This window comes from Tachypleus tridentatus, chromosome 11 (assembly GCF_004210375.1).
Source record: "Tachypleus tridentatus isolate NWPU-2018 chromosome 11, ASM421037v1, whole genome shotgun sequence".
NCBI lineage: Eukaryota > Metazoa > Arthropoda > Merostomata > Xiphosura > Limulidae > Tachypleus > Tachypleus tridentatus.
The window spans coordinates 26255793-26278207 of NC_134835.1; the positions used below are offsets into that span (position 1 = coordinate 26255793).

The following is a 22415-nucleotide window of genomic DNA, read 5'->3' on the forward strand; positions in this document are numbered from 1 at the left end:
CACCCACCGCCAACTCTTGGGCTACTCTTTTACCAACGAATAGTGGAATTGACCGTCACATTATAACGCCCCCACGGTTGGGAGGGCGAGCATGTTTGGCGCCACTCGGGCGTGAACCAGCAACCCTCAGATTACGAAGCGCACGCCTTAACGCGCTAGGCCATGCCAGGCCCTATTATTACGTCTTAAAGTTCCCCGTCGCACCAAACATGCTCACCATTTCTGCCGTGGGGGGCGTTATGATGATACGGGCAATCCCACTATTCGTTGGTAAAAGAGTAGCCCAAGAGTTGGCAGTGGGTGGTGATGTCTTCCCTCTAGTTTTACATTGCTAAATTGGGAGCGGCTAGCGCAGATAGCCCTCGTGTAGCTTTGCGCGAAATCCAAAAGAAACAAACGCCTTAAAGTTTGTAATTATGAGATACTTAGAAAACACATTAATTCTGCTATAGCAAGTATTTACATAGTTCGTACGTGTTTTGTTTTTTTTTCAAAGTTTTACTGTTGGAACATACTGAGGCCATTTGTGATAGTGAGAGTATTTATGATGAAATACAACGATCCAAAGTTGTTTTACAAAAACTAGCACACCACGAACCACGTGTTCCATTAACCTCGTGTTTGTGCTTTCCAAGGTTAGTCTTTATTTCATTTCACTCTAACACACAACTGACCTTGGGCGAGATTTAACACTACAAACTGTAACTGCTTTTTTTTTAATACAAGATCGATACATATTGATCAATTAAAATGAACGACAATTTAAGATCTGTTGTGAAAAAAATACAAAAATAAACACATCAAACAGTTCTTAGTCAACTTTTCTGACGTATAATCAAATTCGAGGACGTTGCCGCAGATTCTCAATGTTCTCACCAATGGTGTACGTGGTTACAATTTTTTGCTCTGAAAAATTTATAAAATCAATTTAATAAATGGTTTTTCAAACGAGACTCAAAACTTGTTTGAAAGTCATTGTTTCTTTGGCAAGTTAAACGTTATTATCGCTTTTAAATCGTTTTATAAATTAATCTTTTATAACCGTGGTTAATTTTAAATGCATTGCACTTTTACAATCGATTAAAAAAGAAGTTAGGCTTAACAATTTAATGTAACGTTCTGCACTCTTATCAATGATATAAACAAATGCAAAGAAAAGTTTATGGGAGTTCTTCAGAATTTCGTTAAATCTATATGAATATCAATATGGCTTTAGTTCATATAATTTTCATACCTAGCTCATAATAATCATATAACCAAATGTAAGCTGGCTTTGTTTCTTGAACATCAGTTTCTTGGTTAAGATAGAAAGTGAAGCAATCCTGTTCTTGTGTTAGCTGTAAGATAAGATAAACAAGTTAGATGATACCTCGCAAAATCATCATAACTATGGCTCCCATACACCATAAATTAATCACACAGAAAAATAACCTTAAGTTTAACACTTTAGGATTACTTCATAAAAACAGCAACCATCGAATTATACATATATAATTTAAATTTATTAGTTATGAAAAAATATTGAGTTTGTATTCAAACCAATTGGAACCTTTTTAAAAAGACAACTGTCAGTGATTAAATGTATTTTTATATTAATTAACACGAGCTTATTGCACGTAACTTGTAATTTTTAATTACTTCAGAAATTTTTTAAAATTGTACTATGCACCAAATTTTAAATTTCTGAAATTCTTACTGGATTAAATTAATGTTACTAGGATGTAATGAAACTAAGATATGTGTACGCATTAAGCTGATGTGAAACATGAAACTAAGGTACGAGTACACATTAAGCTGATGTGAAACATGAAACTAAGGTACGAGTACACATTAAGCTGATGTGAAACATGAAACTACGGTACGAGTACACATTAAGCTGATGTGAAACATGAAACTACGGTACGAGTACACATTAAGCTGATGTGAAACATGAAACTAAGGTACGAGCACACATTAAGCTGATGTGAAACATGAAACTAAGGTACGAATACACATTAAGCTGATGTGAAACTACAATATTACTTAATATTCTTGCTTACTTTCCTACCTTCAGTCCAGAAATTTATTGAAAGCTTACTTTCCACATTTAAGATCAAGGTTTCTATTGAAGATTTATTATCTGCAGGTGTCGTTTAAATACAAAGAGTGTTCTGAACAAAATCGAAAAAATACTAACCTCGCATCCAATTTTGTCTATTGATTTAGTGTCAGGTTTTGATATGAATGGATGAGCAAGAATATTTAGAGTAGATGTCTGTGACTTTTAGCAATAAATTTCAATAATAAACAAGTGGCACATAGCTGAAGTGTCTTAAAATAATATATCAAAACAAGTCAAACATAGAAACAAATATATATGCAAAAACGGCTCGTTTGGGTTGAGAAAATATTTTACGTAGAAGAGCAACAACGTTTCGACCTTCTTCGGTCATCGTAAGGTTCACAAAGAAAGAAAGAGGTAACTGACCGGAAGCTGACCACATGTTTGAAAGGGGGTTGTGCAACTGAGTGTCGGAATGCAGAGGGTGGTGTTAGATGTTTCAATATATAATTTTATATTATTTATTTTATTATATTTAATATAGGTATAAAGGCGTTCCTTTATATTGGTTTATTTTGGGTTTAAGTTGTTGTATAAGTAAGGCTTCTTTAATTTTGCGTTTGTTTATGTTTGTTTCTTTATTTAGTATTTGAGTGTTTTCTATGGTTATGTTGTGTTTATTTGACTTGCAGTGTTCGAAAACGTGTGAAGGTGACTTTTATGTTCTTTAAATCTTTGCAATGTTCTTTGCAATAGCACCTAGGTACATTCCAACCATAGAAATCAAAACATGTTTGGAAGATCTAGCCAGGAGACTTGTGATACTTTCTACAGAAAACAAAAACAAGGAAACGACCAAAAACAACCAACAGAAAGAAGACAACTTAGATAATTTTATTGACATTCAACAGCCAAAATTCCCAGGTAAAATTAAAAATTTATATTTTCCAGAAACACCTAAAAATAACATCTTAAACGATTTTTCAAAGAATTTTCTCACAAAACCATCAACATAATTTCACAAAACAGAAAGCTAAAAAAAAAACTTAGAAAAAGAGACATTAATTCCATTAAAAACCTAAAACAAGACTAAAACATAAAAATTCTAAAAGCAGATAAAGGTAACGCTATAGTCATAATGAACACGAATGAATACATCCAAAAAATGAAGAACATCCTCTCAGACACGAACAAATTTAAGCCAATACACACAAATCCAACAAAGACACACGAGACGCAACTGAACAAATTACTACTACAAATGAAAAAAACCAACACAATTTCACAAACACTTTATTCCTACCTACGTAAAACCGACTCACGCACACCGCAAATATACGGCATCCCCAAACCTCATAAACCAGGTTGTCCATTACGACCAATAATGTCCACATATGAATCGTTTAATTACTATCTTGGTAAATACATAGCATGGGCATTCTCCAAATATGTAACATCAGCCAGCTCATTCATCAAAGACTCTTTTAATTTCAAGTCTAATCTAAATCAACTTAATCATAAAGCCTTAATGGCCAGTTTCGATGTTATATCCCTCTTTACAGAAGTTCCAACTACTGAAGCCTGCAAGATAGCCTTAGAACTCTATATCCGAGACCCTAACCCAACTATAGACATTCCCAGCAACCAATAGCAACCCTCATAGAATTCACCACGATAAAGACAAACTTCATGTTCAACAACCACAACTATATACAAACAAATGGCCTAAGCATGAGCAACCCAGTATCACCAGTTCTAGCCAATATTTTTATGACACAAGTTGAAAGAAAAGCAATTAACACAGCATTACATCCACCACTATACTGGTACAGATATATAGATGACACTGATTGGGATTCACATCTACAGAACACACATCTTTTTCAATCACATTAACTCTATACATCCCAACATTAACATCACATGAACAGGAAGAAAGCAATCAAATATCATTTCTTAACCTCAAAATTATAATAACCGACACACATTTCAAAACAGAAATCCACCGAAAAATCACCCATACTGGACTATACATTCCTTGGGACTCAGCACATGAAACAAAACAAAAACTCAACATACTAAGAAACCAAATAAACACAGTTTTATAAAACTATGGTCACCAGATAAATTAACGATGAATTAGACAAAATAAAACAATACTTCATCAACATCAATAAGTTTCCTCCACAAACCGTAGAAAACATTATACGTACACACCTAGACAGAAAGCAAAATCAACCAACTAAAGTAAATATATCTCACGAATCAAAAATCACGAAACCATATACTGCTGCATACCATATATTCCTGACATCAGCAAACAAATAACCAACATTTGGCAAAAACTAGTAACAAAATATGACATTCCAGTTAATACCAAATTTATTCAAAAACCAGGCACAAAACTGAGGTCTATACTATGTAAAAACTATACTGACAAACACCACACCAATTGTATTATAAAATACAATGTGATAACTGCCACGACTTCTATATTGGAGAAACAAGTAGAAAAATGGAAACCAGATTCAATGAACATAAAAAGTCACCTTCACACACGTTTTCGAACACTGCAAGTCAAATAAACACAACATAACCATTGAAAACACTCAAATACTAAATAAAGAAACAAACATAAACAAACGCAAAATTAAAGAAGCCTTACTTATACAACAACTTAAACCCAAAATAAACCAATATAAAGGAACGCCTTTATACCTATATTAAATATAATAAAATAAATAACATAAAATTATATATTCAAACATCTAACACCGCCCTCTACATTCCGACACTCAGTTACACAACCCCCTTCCAAACATGTGGTCAGCTCCCGTTCAGTTACCTCTTTCTTTCTTTGTGAACCTGACGATGACCGAAGAAGGTCGAAACGTTGTTCCCTCTTCTACGTAAAATATTTTCTCAACCCAAACGAACCATTTTTACATAAATATTTCTCTACAAGTGGGTTTTCTCGACATCACTAATCATAGAAACAAATGTTCATTACCCTGTTGACTACCACAGTTGTATTCAGAGCTTTAAATAATTGTCTCTTTTACATCAAAGTCCATACAATAGCTTAGTTAGTCACTTTACATTGCTATTCTTATTTGTCATTAAGCACAAAGCTACACAAAAGGCTATCTATGTTCTGCCCACCCTGAGCATCAAAATCCAGTTTCTAGAAGTACAAGTCCACAAACATACCACTGCAATACTTGGGGGCCGGTTACTTTAGGACACAATTTCATAAGACAAATTATTTTTCCTGCTCTGTTATCATCACATTACAGTTTGTGATAATTTCAGTTTAAAAAATTGCAAATATATGCTCTAATTATGCCTGCACTTGCAATCACTCAGTCAAAATCCAAATACCTATTTATAATCTGGCAGAGCTATAGAACTTTCTACATGCTACAAGATACCATGATGGAATAATACTTAATTAAAACTAGAAAAACTTATAACGTTCAAGTAAAAATGTATTCTCAAGATTAGTATTTTATTTAAAATACAGTATAGAACAACGTTTTGACCTTCTTAGATCATCTTCAGAATACATTTTTACTTCAAGTGGGTTTTTGTCATCACAAGGTTTTAGTAATATGATGTAACAATATAACAACTGCTAATTCACAACAACTGAACTACACAACACACACCTATGTAAATAAACCTGTGATAAACTATTACTTTAAAAATTCTAACATTCATGCTACATACGTATTCAGAAACAGTCTTGTATGTCTAATAATTAGCTTAAACCTTATTAAAATGCTTTCAAATTGTACAGTGTGAAAGGTTTCTCATTTTGTCACAGTTTTGGATCTGTAATTGACATAATACAAGTAGATTTCTTGAATATAAGTTTTGAATAGTTATGCAAAGACATTTTGAAGGAGAAAAATTTTCAGTTCCATGAACTAATTCCAGTTAGCAAATCATCAACTAATAACATTTTGTGTTAATTTAGTACAAGTTTACCTCTGAAAAGTACAAGTTTAGTTGATTTCCATCCACCTCATAATAGCTAATATTTAGCCGTTCGTCGGTCAAAAGCTATGGGAGAAAATAACAAGAATGTTCATGACAGTTATCAACAAACTGTGTATAACTTTATAAACTCGAAGTAACAAACTCTTATAATAAAGTAAGAGAACAAAATACATTAAAATATAATGCAACAATAAATTTTAAAACAAACTATTGTTTTGGAGAAATTATTGAGAAAAATTCATGAGTGAACACAGATTTTAATATATGAAGTTCTAGAAACTTGCTGGTATATAAATTATTTATTTTGAAGTCCACAATGCCACACAACAAACACGCCTCACTTTTTCAATGCTTGTTTCATCTGGTATCCATCCAGAAACCATTTTCATCTCCAGTACAGCCATGTTAGATACGCCAGTTTTGCCATCATAGCTGAAAGAAGTGGTGTTATAGGTTAACACATTATCAGTTATCAAAATTTATCAGTATAAGAGTAACCCATTTCTACTCTACCTACTGTTATGTAATTAATTTTTCCATCTCTACTAATTACTTATCTTTTATGTAATTGTTTATGTAATAGAAATTTTATTATAGATGTAATGTATCTTTGAAACATCTCAAGCAAAATAAAGATTTTACACTTATCTGTATTAAGAAGTATTGAAACATATTAGAACAAAAACTATTTGCGTAATATAGCTTTGATACAACAGTATCTATAAAATATTAATGTAGTTATCCCTGTAAATATAGAGATTTGAGTATGTTATATTACATACGTCATGACAGTCCATGCTGCCATGTATCTTCATGCTCTATTTAACAACCATGTATCTTTGCAATAGTCTTGCAGTGCAATTTCCACTGTAAAAGGAAATCATGTCCAAAGAGCACCACTCATACTTGCAGAATTTCAATAATCACCCACTGTACAAGGATAACTGTTCTTTAGTGCTCAATTCAACAACGATGGCACAGAAATCCACTGGTATTGCCTCTGGTGATTTGACTGGTATGTATTTGTGTATAATAGCATGTATGTTTCATTCTTCAGTTGTTTCAGGTTGAATAGGAAGAACAACTGGAAGCCATGTCCTGAAATTTGATTACATATTTATAATCCGAATGTACAGATATTTTGGCATGGGAAAAGATTGTTACATAGCCTTCCCAAAAGTGAATAATTTTTAATGGCATCACAAAATGCTAAGTAATGTTAAAATGTTGTTTTGATACACGCTATTCTACTACAGATTTACAGCAGATGTTGCATGTCTTGTTGATTCAAATATTCAGAATTATTTTTATATAATGTGTTAAAACCTGTATAGGTGCAGATTAATATTTACTCTAAGTGATGCCAGAAATATCATAAGTATCCTCAAAAATCACAATAGTCTATTTCACCAGCTGATTCAAGATTATTAAGATGGAAGAACCTCTATAATACCCTCAGTCAAATGCATGTTTCATAATCATTGTCCTTTATCTGAAACTTGGATTCAAGTTATTTTTTTTTCTCAACCCTAAATGACTAATTCTTATTCTGCCTTAATATATTAGTTAGATTATCCACAGGAATAACTGAGAATTTTATTGGAAGTTTTAGATTGAAATATTTTCCATCTAAGATGATCACATTTACCAATTTAGTTTCTCCGAGATTCCAGTTTATTATATTACCTACAGAACCAGGTTTTGTCTTTTAAGCCTTCAATACAAGTTTTACACTCATACAGCTTGTTTGTTCTCATCAGGTCTGTTTGATATAAGATTTATAGTGTAACAAATTCATTCCTTTAGCCCAAGTGCCAATATGCTTTTTATCAATGGACAAGACTTAAATATCTGCACTATTACTGTTTCAACAGAATTCTCAGGAAATATTCAACACACACCTTCTTTAAAAGTTATTATACAAGTAGATGCTTTAGAAACTACAAAAACCATTTCATGGGCATATACTTCAGTCATTCATTCTATTTCAGGATTTTTCAAATTCAGAACTGAATTTCATGTCCACAATCACTGTCCTCCAGAAAGAGACATTTTTTTCTTTATCAATTTATGTTCCCCCTCAATGCTTTATGTAAATATTACATACCTTCATCGGTGAAAAACTCGACATGTAACCAGTAAACAATCAGTGGAGAGCTAGATAGGTTCCTTTTAAGTAAATTATAATGATACCAACTTGAAATTAATTCACTCATCATGAACCCTCAATAAGACATCAAGGAAGTTCCAGATCAGACTCAATATTGCTTGTAAAACTTTAGTATATAAATCATTATTTATAATAACCTTTATTATAAATTATATTACTGTTTATATATTAATATACACTTGTATTAAGAAAAAAAACTGTGTAAGAATATTGTTGACAAATATCATAAAACTGATACATATTGACATTTCATTAATTTCTAAATTTAAATTATTTTTAACTCAGTTGCAGACTATTTCAAATTCTAATACATAACAAGGAAGATTCATCACAATTTGAAATAATGTTTGAAGAGGAACCAAGAAAAATGCTTGAGAACCTCTGTCTTAGATGAGTGACCCAAGACAATAGGTAGCTAGGGCAAAAGGAATTTAGTGACTTTATTCAACAGCATCTATGCTTAAACTAAATACACTTATATTAAGTAAGGAGTAGCAAACAGATATAATATTTCTGCATACCACACAGACATAAAACACACCTTTTCCTCTTCATACCAAATTTAATATAAAGACTTTGTTCAGGTGTACAACAAAAGCCCATATAGGAGTAAAGATACTAGTGTTACCAAACTGTCAGTATATTGGGGGAGAAAGGATTACTTACACAAAAGGATAAAGCTATGTATATTCATTGTTAAACTTGTTCTTTCAAAAAGCAGTAATTTGAATTATCATATAATAGTTCTGTACATAGATACATATAAAAACGATATACCTCACACAGATGGTAATGTGGGCATTATTATAATCTTGGTACATATCTGTTTTTACAGTAACGTACAGATGAAATCCTTTTCTTGGAGGTGGAGTGTAAACATTGTAACGAAGAGATGTCTAGAAATAATTAAAATTATAACATACATATCAATATGCTGTGAAAACACAAAGTTTTTATTATTAATAAAACATTGTCAAATGATAAGGTATTTCCAAAAAAATCATTCTTTCATTTTCTTCACTGAATTTTATAGTCTTGGAAATTGTTTAAACAGCTACCTTCAATTAATTGTAAAATAATTTACATTTAAAAAGATTACTACAAATAAGCATTTTCAAGCTAAATTTTATAGTCTTGGAAATTGTTTGAACAGCTACCTTCAATTAATTGTAAAATAATTTACATTTAAAAAGATTACTACAAATAAGCATTTTCTTCACTAAATTTTATAGTCTTGGAAATTGTTTAAACAGCTACCTCCAATTAATTGTAAAATAATTTACATTTAAAAAGATTACTACAAATAAGCATTTTCTTCACTAAATTTTATAGTCTTGGAAATTGTTTAAACAGCTACCTCCAATTAATTGTAAAATAATTTACATTTAAAAAGATTACTACAAATAAGCATTTTCTTCACTAAATTTTATAGTCTTGGAAATTGTTTAAACAGCTACCTCCAATTAATTGTAAAATAATTTACATTTAAAAAGATTACTACAAATAAGCATTTTCAAGCTAATTGGAGAAAATCAATAAATAAACAAAAACAAAGTTCATGCATCTTTATTTTCCATAAAATACTCTCACCTGTACAAGACAACAACCTCTCCCCGTAGCCTCAAATTCCACATGACTGGGGACAGTTGGTATACGGAAAGTGTGCATCAAGATGCTATTATCTTTGTTAAGTGTGATCTCCCTTTTAAATCCAGTACTTTCTATTTCTACTCTCAAATATAAATCGTGCCTGTAAGCGATGGTAGCAAACTTGGCCATAGCTTGCAAAGCCACAACAGTGTCCTGCAATTAAATAGACAAAACCTTTTATGAAAATTTGGAAACCCTTGTTGTTTCCTACTCTGTAGGGCCCACATTTGTAACAATTTGGTAGCAGCTCAAAAGATACTGCTTTGTTTGTTACTAAACAAAAAGCTACATCATGTGCTATGTGTGCTCTGCCTACCACAGATGTCAAAACTCATATGATAGAGTTGTAAGCTGTGAGAATTACCACAAAACTACTGTAGAACGTGTTATAATGTATCACAAAGAAAACAATTACCTTCCTGAGATGAGTTTTGAAACAACTTTAACCAAATACTACAGCATGTTTTACTGAAGAAAACAACCAAGAACTGTTTTGAATAAACTTGTAGGCCATTATTTAAAATGTGCTTATTAGACATTTAAGATAAATTAAATTTCCATGTTGAAAAATTAATTAAAGTTAATTTGAATGAGAATAAAACATTTTATATTCAATAATATTAGTGTGATAGTCTTAAGAGACTAACATCTAGTCATCTCTCAGGTAAAAAAATTAACATTTAATAATTTAATTTGGGCTGTTGTTAAGCACATAGCTATACAATGAACTATCTTGGTTCTGCCATCCACAAGGATAAAAATAAATTATGTTGCTGAAATGCATGTATAAAACAGCATATTTTAATTAGTTAAATAAATATCAGAACATTATGTAATCACAGAGTAATATTTTACAAGTTAGTTGAGCTAACCTGAGTTGAAAAAAAGCCACCTCGGTAGTTTTGTTGCTGAGCCAACCAACGAATAATAGGAGTAACTTTAGCCATGTCAGAAGCACTTCTATTCTGTAAAAGTGTTAGAATAGCATAACCAGCTATTTCCACACTAACAGATCTTCCCCAAGAATAAGGACCACTAGTTGGAGATTTCCAGAAGGTTTTACCACCTAACACAAACATAAGAAAACACTTATGACAAAGAGATTAGAAACAGAAGTACCTGCAATATTGTAAGCTTCACAAGTACAATACTAACCTTCAGTAGTCGCTCTCTCTTCTAGTAACCGTAGGTAGTTTCTAGCTGAAGAATGGTCTGCAAGTGAAGTTGCATATGCAAATAGGGCAAGAGAATAGGTACTTGGATTAGACAATGCATTGAGACATCTTATGCCTTGATCAATAACAGTGTCATTTTTGTAACCCGCTTCCAAAAGGGAAATTAATACATAGGCAGTTAAAGGTGCTGGAGTTTCATCTTCGTGGCTCAGTCCACCCTACAAAAATAATAATATTAATAAACAGTGTCATGGCATTTTAAATTTTATTTTTCCTGAAATGAAATTAATTAATAAATTAATTCATATTTAACTAATTATTGGAACTTTGTGCAATTTCCTACATAAATGAAATACAAGTAACAAAACACACTAACCACTTACAAAGGGAAAGGAAATGATTTCTAACAAAAACTGTATTATTAAATACGGTGGTTGTTGTAGTTTTCTTGAGTTGGTAAATATAAACATGATTTCTTTGTCACTTTGAAAGAGAGATAATGATATAAAGTTAGTTATATTACATCCAGCAGTACCATTAAAGCACTTTGCAAAGTTTTTCCAACTCTAATGAAGCAACCATTAGGTCGCTGTTTGCTCAAAATCCAGTTTTCTGTTACGGTGAGGTCGTATTTTTTAATCAGGATGAAACGCTGAGCTTGGAAAAATGAACGGTATACAAAGGCTGTCAGAAACGTGGAGCCCTCTTTGTCACGTTTTCCAAATGCGCTGTAAGATCCATCTGGGTGGCGATACTTAAGTTGACCAGCATATCCTATAGAGATTTGACACAGTAAAATATCACAACCCTGCTCATAAAACATGTAAATATCTTTGTTACAACAATTATATCCATTTACTTTTAGCAGTTTAATACGCTTGTAAATTTGACAGAAAATTTACACAGTTTGTAGTGTGAATCACCTACTGAGTATACTTACCATATTTTATCACTATGCATAATAACTGCTATATTATAATTATTTCTGTAATTTTTTTTTAATTTCATAAATTACAAAAATTACACACAGAAAATATACACAACCTCACAACTGAAAATAATTAATATTTCAAAATATCCAGCATTAACTAATTCTCACCTTTCCTCATGTTGTTCAGGGCCTCTTTTTGTATTGAATAAGTTATATTTCCAGTTGCTCTTAGATAGTCTAACACAAATATGTTAGGAACAAACTTGACCATGTTTTGTTCACCACAACCAGTTGGCAATTCCACAAGACGATCTAGATTTTTGATGGATGGTCCCATGAGGTCTCCTAATAAAGATACACATATTCGACACTATCAATAAAACATTATATCACGTGTACATACACACATTCAACACTATCAATAAAACATTATATCACGTGTACATACACGCATTCAACACTAGTAATAAAACATTATATCACGTGTACATACACACATTCAACACTATCAATAAAACATTATATCACGTGTACATACACACATTCAACACTACTAATAAAACATTACATCACGTGTACCTACACACATTCAACACTATCATTAAAACATTATATCACGTGTACCTACACACATTCAACACTATCATTAAAACATTATATCACGTGTACATACACACATTCAACACTATCAATAAAACATTATATCACGTGTACCTACACACATTCAGCACTATTAATAAAACATTATATCACGTGTACCTACACACATTCAACACTATCAATAAAACATTATATCACGTGTACCTACACACATTCAACACTATCAATAAAACATTATATCACGTGTGCATACACACATTCAACACTATCAATAAAACATTATATCACGTGTACCTACACACATTCAACACTATCAATAAAACATTATATCACGTGTACATACACACATTCAACACTATCAATAAAACATTATATCACGTGTACCTACACACATTCAACACTATCAATAAAACATTATATCACGTGTACATACACACATTCAACACTATCAATAAAACATTATATCACGTGTACCTACACACATTCAGCACTATTAATAAAACATTATATCACGTGTACATACACACATTCAACACTATTAATAAAACATTATATCACGTGTACCTACACACATTCAACACTATCAATAAAACATTATATCACGTGTACCTACACACATTCAACACTATAATAAAACATTATATCACGTGTACCTACACACATTCAACATTAGTAATAAAACATTATATCACGTGTACCTACACACATTCAACACTATTATATCACGTGTACCTACACACATTCAACACTATTAATAAAACATTATATCACGTGTACCTACACACATTCAACACTATCAATAAAACATTATATCACGTGTACCTACACACATTCAACACTATCAATAAAACATTATATCACGTGTACCTACACACATTCAACACTATCAATAAAACATTATATCACGTGTACCTACACACATTCAACACTATCAATAAAACATTATATCACGTGTACCTACACACATTCAACACTATCAATAAAACATTATATCACGTGTACCTACACACATTCAACACTATCAATAAAACATTATATCACGTGTACCTACACACATTCAACACTATCAATAAAACATTATATCACGTGTACCTACACACATTCAACACTATCAATAAAACATTATATCACGTGTTGCCTACACACATTCAACACTATCAATAAAACATTATATCACGTGTACCTACACACATTCAACACTATCAATAAAACATTATATCACGTGTACCTACACACAACACTTCAACACTATCAATAAAACATTATATCACGTTGTACCTACGCACATTCAACACTATCAATAAAACATTATATCACGTTATGCCTACACACATTCAACACTATCAATAAAACATTATATCACGTGTACCTACACACATTCAACACTATTAATAAAACATTATATCACGTGTACGTACACACATTCAACACTATCAATAAAACATTATATCACGTGTACCTACACACATTCAACACTATCAATAAAACATTATATCACGTGTACCTACACACATTCAACACTATCAATAAAACATTATATCACGTGTACCTACACACATTCAACACTATCAATAAAACATTATATCACGTGTACGTACACACATTCAACACTATCAATAAAACATTATATCACGTGTACGTACACACATTCAACACTATCAATAAAACATTATATCACGTGTACCTACACACATTCAACACTATCAATAAAACATTATATCACGTGTAACATTATATCACGTACACACATTCAACACTATCAATAAAACATTATATCACGTGTACCTACACACATTCAACACTATCAATAAAACATTATATCACGTGTACCTACACACATTCAACACTATCAATAAAACATTATATCACGTGTGCATTCAACACTACACACATTCAACACTATCAATAAAACATTATATCACGTGTACCTACACACATTCAACACTATCAATAAAACATTATATCACGTTACCTACCTACACACATTCAACACTATCAATAAAACATTATATCACGTGTACCTACACACATTCAACACTATCAATAAAACATTATATCACGTGTACCTACACACATTCAACACTATCAATAAAACATTATATCACGTGTACATACACACATTCAACACTATCAATAAAACATTATATCACGTGTGCATACACACATTCAACACTATCAATAAAACATTATATCACGTGTACATACACACATTCAACACTATCAATAAAACATTATATCACGTGTACATACACACATTCAACACTATCAATAAAACATTATATCACGTGTACCTACACACATTCAACACTATCAATAAAACATTATATCACGTTATATCACGTGTTGCATACACACATTCAACACTATCAATAAAACATTATATCACGTGTACCTACACACATTCAACACTATCAATAAAACATTCAACACTATCAATAAAACATTATATCACGTGTGCCTACACACATTCAACACTATCAATAAAACATTATATCACGTGTATGCCTACACACATTCAACACTATCAGTAAAACATTATATCACGTTGTACACTACGCACATTCAACACTATCAATAAAACATTATATCACGTGTACATACACACATTCAACACTATCAATAAAACATTATATCACGTGTACCTACACACATTCAACACTATCAATAAAACATTATATCACGTGTACCTACACACATTCAACACTATCAATAAAACGTTATATCACGTGTACCTACACACATTCAACACTATCAATAAAACATTATATCACGTGTACCTACACACATTCAACACTATCAATAAAACATTATATCACGTGTACCTACACACATTCAACACTATCAATAAAACATTATATCACGTGTACCTACACACATTCAACACTATCAATAAAACATTATATCACGTGTGCATACACACATTCAACACTATCAATAAAACATTATATCACGTGTACGTGTACATACACACATTCAACACTATCAATAAAACATTATATCACGTTGTGCCTACACACATTCAACACTATCAATAAAACATTATATCACGTGTACGTACACACATTCAACACTATCAATAAAACATTATATCACGTGTACCTACGCACATTCAACACTATCAATAAAACATTATATCACGTGTACCTACACACATTCAACACTATCAATAAAACATTATATCACGTGTACCTACACACATTCAACACTATCAATAAAACATTATATCACGTGTACCTACACACATTCAACACTATCAATAAAACATTATATCACGTGTACCTACACACATTCAACACTATCAATAAAACATTATATCACGTGTACCTACACACATTCAACACTATCAATAAAACATTATATCACGTGTACCTACACACATTCAACACTATCAATAAAACATTATATCACGTGTACCTACACACATTCAACACTATCAATAATAAAACATTATATCACGTGTACCTACACACATTCAACACTATCAATAAAACATTATATCACGTGTACCTACACACATTCAACACTATCAATAAAACATTATATCACGTGTACCTACACACATTCAACACTATCAATAAAACATTATATCACGTGTACCTACACACATTCAACACTATCAATAAAACATTATATCACGTGTACCTACACACATTCAACACTATCAATAAAACATTATATCACGTGTACGTACTACACACATTCAACACTATCAATAAAACATTATATCACGTTATACCGTACGCACGTTTCAACACTATCAATAAAACATTATATCACGTGTACCTACACACATTCAACACTATCAATAAAACATTATATCACGTGTGCCTACACACATTCACACACTATCAATAAAACATTATATCACTATCAATAAAACTATTATATTATATCACGTGTACCTACACACATTCACACACATTCAACACTATCAATAAAACATTATATCACGTGTACCTACACACATTCAACACTATCAATAAAACATTATATCACGTGTACCTACACACATTCAACACTATCAATAAAACATTATATCACGTGTACCTACACACATTCAACACTATCAATAAAACATTATATCACGTTGTACCTACACACATTCAACACTATCAATAAAACATTATATCACGTGTACCTACACACATTCAACACTATCAATAAAACATTATATCACGTGTACCTACACACATTCAACACTATCAATAAAACATTATATCACGTGTACCTACACACATTCAACACTATCAATAAAACATTATATCACGTGTACATACACACATTCAACACTATCAATAAAACATTATATCACGTGTACATACACACATTCAACACTATCAATAAAACATTATATCACGTGTACATACACACATTCAACACTATCAATAAAACATTATATCACGTGTACATACACACATTCAACACTATCAATAAAACATTATATCACGTGTACCTACACACATTCAACACTATCAATAAAACATTATATCACGTGTACATACACACATTCAACACTATCAATAAAACATTATATCACGTGTACACTACACATTTCAACACTATCAATAAAACATTATATCACGTGTACCTACACACATTCAACACTATCAATAAAACATTATATCACGTGTACCTACACACATTCAACACTATCAATAAAACATTATATCACGTGTACCTACACACATTCAACACTATCAATAAAACATTATATCACGTGTACCTACACACATTCAACACTATCAATAAAACATTATATCACGTGTACCTACACACATTCAACACTATCAATAAAACATTATATCACGTGTACCTACACACATTCAACACTATCAATAAAACATTATATCACGTGTACATACACACATTCAACACTATCAATAAAACATTATATCACGTGTACCTACACACATTCAACACTATCAATAAAACATTATATCACGTGTACCTACACACATTCAACACTATCAATAAAACATTATATCACGTGTACCTACACACATTCAACACTATCAATAAAACATTATATCACGTGTACCTACACACATTCAACACTATCAATAAAACATTATATCACGTGTACCTACACACATTCAACACTATCAATAAAACATTATATCACGTTGTACGTACACACATTCAACACTATCAATAAAACATTATATCACGTGTACCTACACACATTCAACACATCATTCAACACTATCAATAAAACATTATATCACGTGTAATGCCTACACACATTCAACACTATCAATAAAACATTATATCACGTGTACATACACACATTCAACACTATCAATAAAACATTATATCACGTTGTGCCTACACACATTCAACACTATCAATAAAACATTATATCACGTGTACCTACACACATTCAACACTATCAATAAAACATTATATCACGTGTACCTACACACATTCAACACTATCAATAAAACATTATATCACGTGTACCTACACACATTCAACACTATCAATAAAACATTATATCACGTGTACCTACACACATTCAACACTATTCAATATCACGTATCAATAAACTATCAATTATATCACGTTGTGCCTACACACATTCAACACTATCAATAAAACATTATATCACGTGTACCTACACACACATTCAACACTATCAATAAAACATTATATCACGTGTACCTACACACATTCAACACTATCAATAAAACATTATATCACGTGTACGTACACACATTCAACACTATTAATAAAACATTATATCACGTGTACGTACACACATTCAACACTATCAATAAAACATTATATCACGTGTACCTACACACATTCAACACTATCAATAAAACATTATATCACGTGTACCTACACACATTCAACACTATCAATAAAACATTATATCACGTGTACCTACACACATTCAACACTATCAATAAAACATTATATCACGTGTACCTACACACTTTCAACACTATCAATAAAACATTATATCACGTGTACCTACACACTTTCAACACTATCAATAAGACATTATATCACGTGTACCTACACACATTCAACACTATCAATAAAACATTATATCACATGTACCTACACATATTCAACACTATCAATAAAACATTATATCACGTGTACCTACACACATTCAACACCATCAATAAAACATTATATCACGTGTACATACACACATTCAACACTATCAATAAAACATTATATCACGTGTGCATACACACATTCAACACTATCAATAAAACATATCACATGTACCTACACACATTCAACACTATCAATAAAACATTATATCACGTGTACCTACACACATTCAACACTAGTAATAAAACATTATATCACGTGTACATTCACACAATTAGTAACATATTATATCATGTGTACACACATTCAATTCTATAATAACATATATCACATGTACATACACATTCACACTATTAATAACATATCACGTACGCACATACATTCATACTAGTAATAACATATTATATCACATGTACGTAGACACATTCACACTAGTAATAACATATTATATCACATGTACGTAGACACATTCACACTATTAATAGCATGTTATATCACATGTACGTACATACATTCACACTATTAATAACATATTATATCACGTGTACATACATTCACACTATTAATAGCATATTATATCACATGTACGTACATACATTCACACTATTAATAACGCCCCTCGATGTGGATTCCTGTATGTGGTGAGGTGTCCTCCCAGGGAAGGTTCTGTTCTTTCAGTTTACCTCTTCTGGGATCTAAACATCCACCCACGTGTTTGCCGTGCGTGACGACCCGTGAAGGAGAGGAGAGGATCCTGGTGGTTGAGGGGTCTAACCCTAACACACCACTTTGGCCTTGAATTCCTGTAGACGGGCGGCCTTTGGGTGGCCCCCCTTGGGTCAATCGGCTGGTCCACTTGGGCTACAGTCAACATAGTACCAGTGCTGAAAGTTCTCAAAGGATGTTGTGGACATTGTGTCTGATGCTGGTGTTTGGGTATAGTGCTCACGAAACCCTGGCGTTACTGCAATGTCCTTGCATGATACTGTAGTGCGTCCCCTCGTAGGGCTCCATGGTGAGTGGGGTCAGTGGGTACCGAAATTTTCCTTTTTTCCTATGGATCCTCCAATAAAAAAATTAAATAAAATAGCGAAAAAACAGTCAATAGGTAAACGACCACGTCTTGAAGACTCTGAGCAGCAATCTTCAACATCTGTAACACCTGTACCCCATTTTCTTATATTACATTCTCTTTAAGAAAAACCTTTAGGGCAAATGTCCCCATTTTTTATTCAGAAGGGACTAGAGGGACTTGCTGGCTCTCCAAAGTCAGTAAAGAAGCTTCGATCTGGAAACATATTGGTTGAAACATCCACATACCAACATAGTGAACTCCTCTTGAATTCAAAGGCAATTAGGGATGTACCTGTTGAGGTTACCCTACCTTGAATTCATCACGAGGAGTTATTATTGAGAGGGATTTGAAGAACATCCCCGAGTCAGAGATTCTTGCTGGTTTCTCCACTCAAGGAGTTTCTGCAGTGAGACACATCTCCACTCGCAAGACGGAGTTACACTGCCGACAAATATCCTCGTTTTGACATTTACATCACCACGTGCACCTGCCACCATCAAGGCAGGTTGTCTAATTTGCAGGGTATGACCGTACATTCCAAACCCTCTTCGATATTTCCAATGTCAGAGGTTCGGCCTCTCAAAGACGTCCTGTCGTGGTTCCCTGACATATGCTCGTTGTGGTGGCAAGGACCACGATGCCTATGAGTTTCACATGGACCCACATTGTGTCAACTGCAATGGTTCTCACCCTTCCTGCTTTCGTTCTTGCCCAAAATGGTTGGAGGAAAAAGAGGTGCAGCGTTTGAAAACGACACATAACATTAGTTATCCTGAGGCTCGAAAATTGCTGTCCGCCACTTCATCTCGGACATATGCTGCTGCACTTCGTTCCATAACTACAGTGGGAGTGCAGACAGATTTCTCTGTACCTCCAAGAGAATCGTTTTCAAAACAAATGAAAAGCCTTTTGACCTCCATGGTTAAAAAGGTCGATGAATTGACTTCCACATCCATCTCTGTTCCTCCCATCCATTCCAACAAACCTAAAGATCCACATCCTTCTGTTTCAAATACAGACATTTCTTCTGATACATCTTTTTCTCCAACCCCACGATGCAAAACAATCATTCTTTCGCGTCCTCAGTCACTGGAAACCCCTTCCAATAACAAAGACCTGCCCCATCGACCCAGGGCAGGATCCATGGAGATCGATAGACTTCCTCCGAATAAGGACAGTAAGGAAAAAAGACGTGGTCGTAAACAGAAGGGTTCTCCAGCCACTTTGCCTACCCGTCATTAAAAATGGCCACCTGAATACAATGGATCTGTCGAGGTTTACCTTTTAATCTGGATGATATCAAACACTGATTGCTTCCTACCATCCTGTACGTCTTTTCTTATAAGAAACATTTCTAAAATCTGCTGATACAGTCACCATTCGGCAGTTTTCTCTGTACAGAAATGACAGGCTATGTGATGGACGAGTACATGGAGGGGTGGCACTATTGGTTGATCAGCATGTGCCCACCCTGTCTTTGTCACTCAACACACCCTTGAAGGCCGTAGCAATTCGTGTTTCCTTGAGTCATACCATCACTATTTCTTCTCTCTACCTGTCCCCTGGAAATACATATGACCAATCAGACCTTGATGGTCTCATTAAACAGTAGCCGTCTCCATTTCTAATCCTGGGGGGACTTTAATGGACATCATCCGCTCTGAGGAAGTGCTGTTATTGATAGGAGGGGTCGCTCTGTAGAGCATATGCTCTCTAATCACAATCTTTCTCTTTTCAATACTGGTTCTTCCACTTACTTTCATGCACCTAGTCAGTCCTTTACCGCTATTGATCTCTCAGTTTGCTCCCTTTCATTATTCTCCCATTTTTCATGGAAGGTTGACAGTAATTCACTAGGCAGTGATCATTTTCCTATACTTTTGAGAGAGACTAGCCGTGGTTGATGCCACCCTACCTGCGTTCCCCAGTGGAAGCTGGATCAAGCATACTGGTCAACATTTACTGCTCTTGCAGAACTAGATCCTGCCATCGTGAATCGGCCGTCAATAGACGACTGTGTGGCAGTGGCAACTGACTGTATTATACAAGCAGCTGCTCAGTGTATTCCTGAAACCTCGACAGAACTAGATCCTGCCATCGTGAATCGGCCATCAATAGACAGCTGTGTGGCAGCAGTAACTGGCTGTATTATACAAGCAGCTGCTCAGTGTATTCCTGAAACCTCGACACGTTTTCCACGATATCCTTGTCTGTGGCGAAATCCTGCTTGCCACTTGGCACGGAAGGCTCAAAAAACGGGCCTGGGATACTTTTTGTATATATTCCACACTTTCGAACCGCATTGTTTTCCAACGGGCCCGTGCACATGCTAGGTGGGTAAGACGTCAAAGCCAGCAGGAATCTTGGATTAAGTTCACAACTAGCATATCTTCTACCACCAGTTCCAAGGTCATATGGGACAGGATTCGAAAGGTCAGTGGGCACTACAATTCTGTCACCCCTCTCCATCTTATTCTCTGATGGACAAGAGGTAGCTGATGTCCGGAGCATCGCCGATACTCTAGGTGAAAGCTATTGCCAGGTACCTAGCACTTCTGCTTGTTCCTCCACCTTCTTGGCCATCAAAACTCGGGCAGAGCGTTCACCTCTTTCCTTTCGAACTGATTGTCTTTTTTACTATAATCGTCCCTTTACACTGGTGGAACTGAAAATGGCCCTTCATTGGTCTGGCAGTACATCTG

General features: G+C 33.5%; 1 protein-coding gene across 2 annotated transcripts in view; it reads right to left on the reverse strand.

The window, feature by feature from the left end:
• Positions 1-598: 598 nt before the first annotated feature.
• The window catches only part of LOC143231789 (alpha-1-inhibitor 3-like), a 65442-nt gene continuing 43625 nt past the window's right edge, over positions 599-22415 (reverse strand). The window contains exons 23-32 of one of the 2 annotated variants that reach the window (XM_076466440.1): positions 12138-12314; positions 11574-11812; positions 11019-11256; positions 10736-10929; positions 9804-10016; positions 8991-9109; positions 6385-6475; positions 6032-6106; positions 1235-1337; positions 599-906 (exon numbers count right to left, since the gene is read on the reverse strand). In XM_076466440.1, the coding sequence (XP_076322555.1) occupies positions 836-906; positions 1235-1337; positions 6032-6106; positions 6385-6475; positions 8991-9109; positions 9804-10016; positions 10736-10929; positions 11019-11256; positions 11574-11812; positions 12138-12314 (1520 nt within the window). In that variant the 3' untranslated portion in view covers positions 599-835. Of the gene's footprint in view, positions 907-1234; positions 1338-6031; positions 6107-6384; positions 6476-8990; positions 9110-9803; positions 10017-10735; positions 10930-11018; positions 11257-11573; positions 11813-12137; positions 12315-22415 lie in introns of those variants that run through there. The other variant, XR_013017186.1, reaches the window with a different exon arrangement.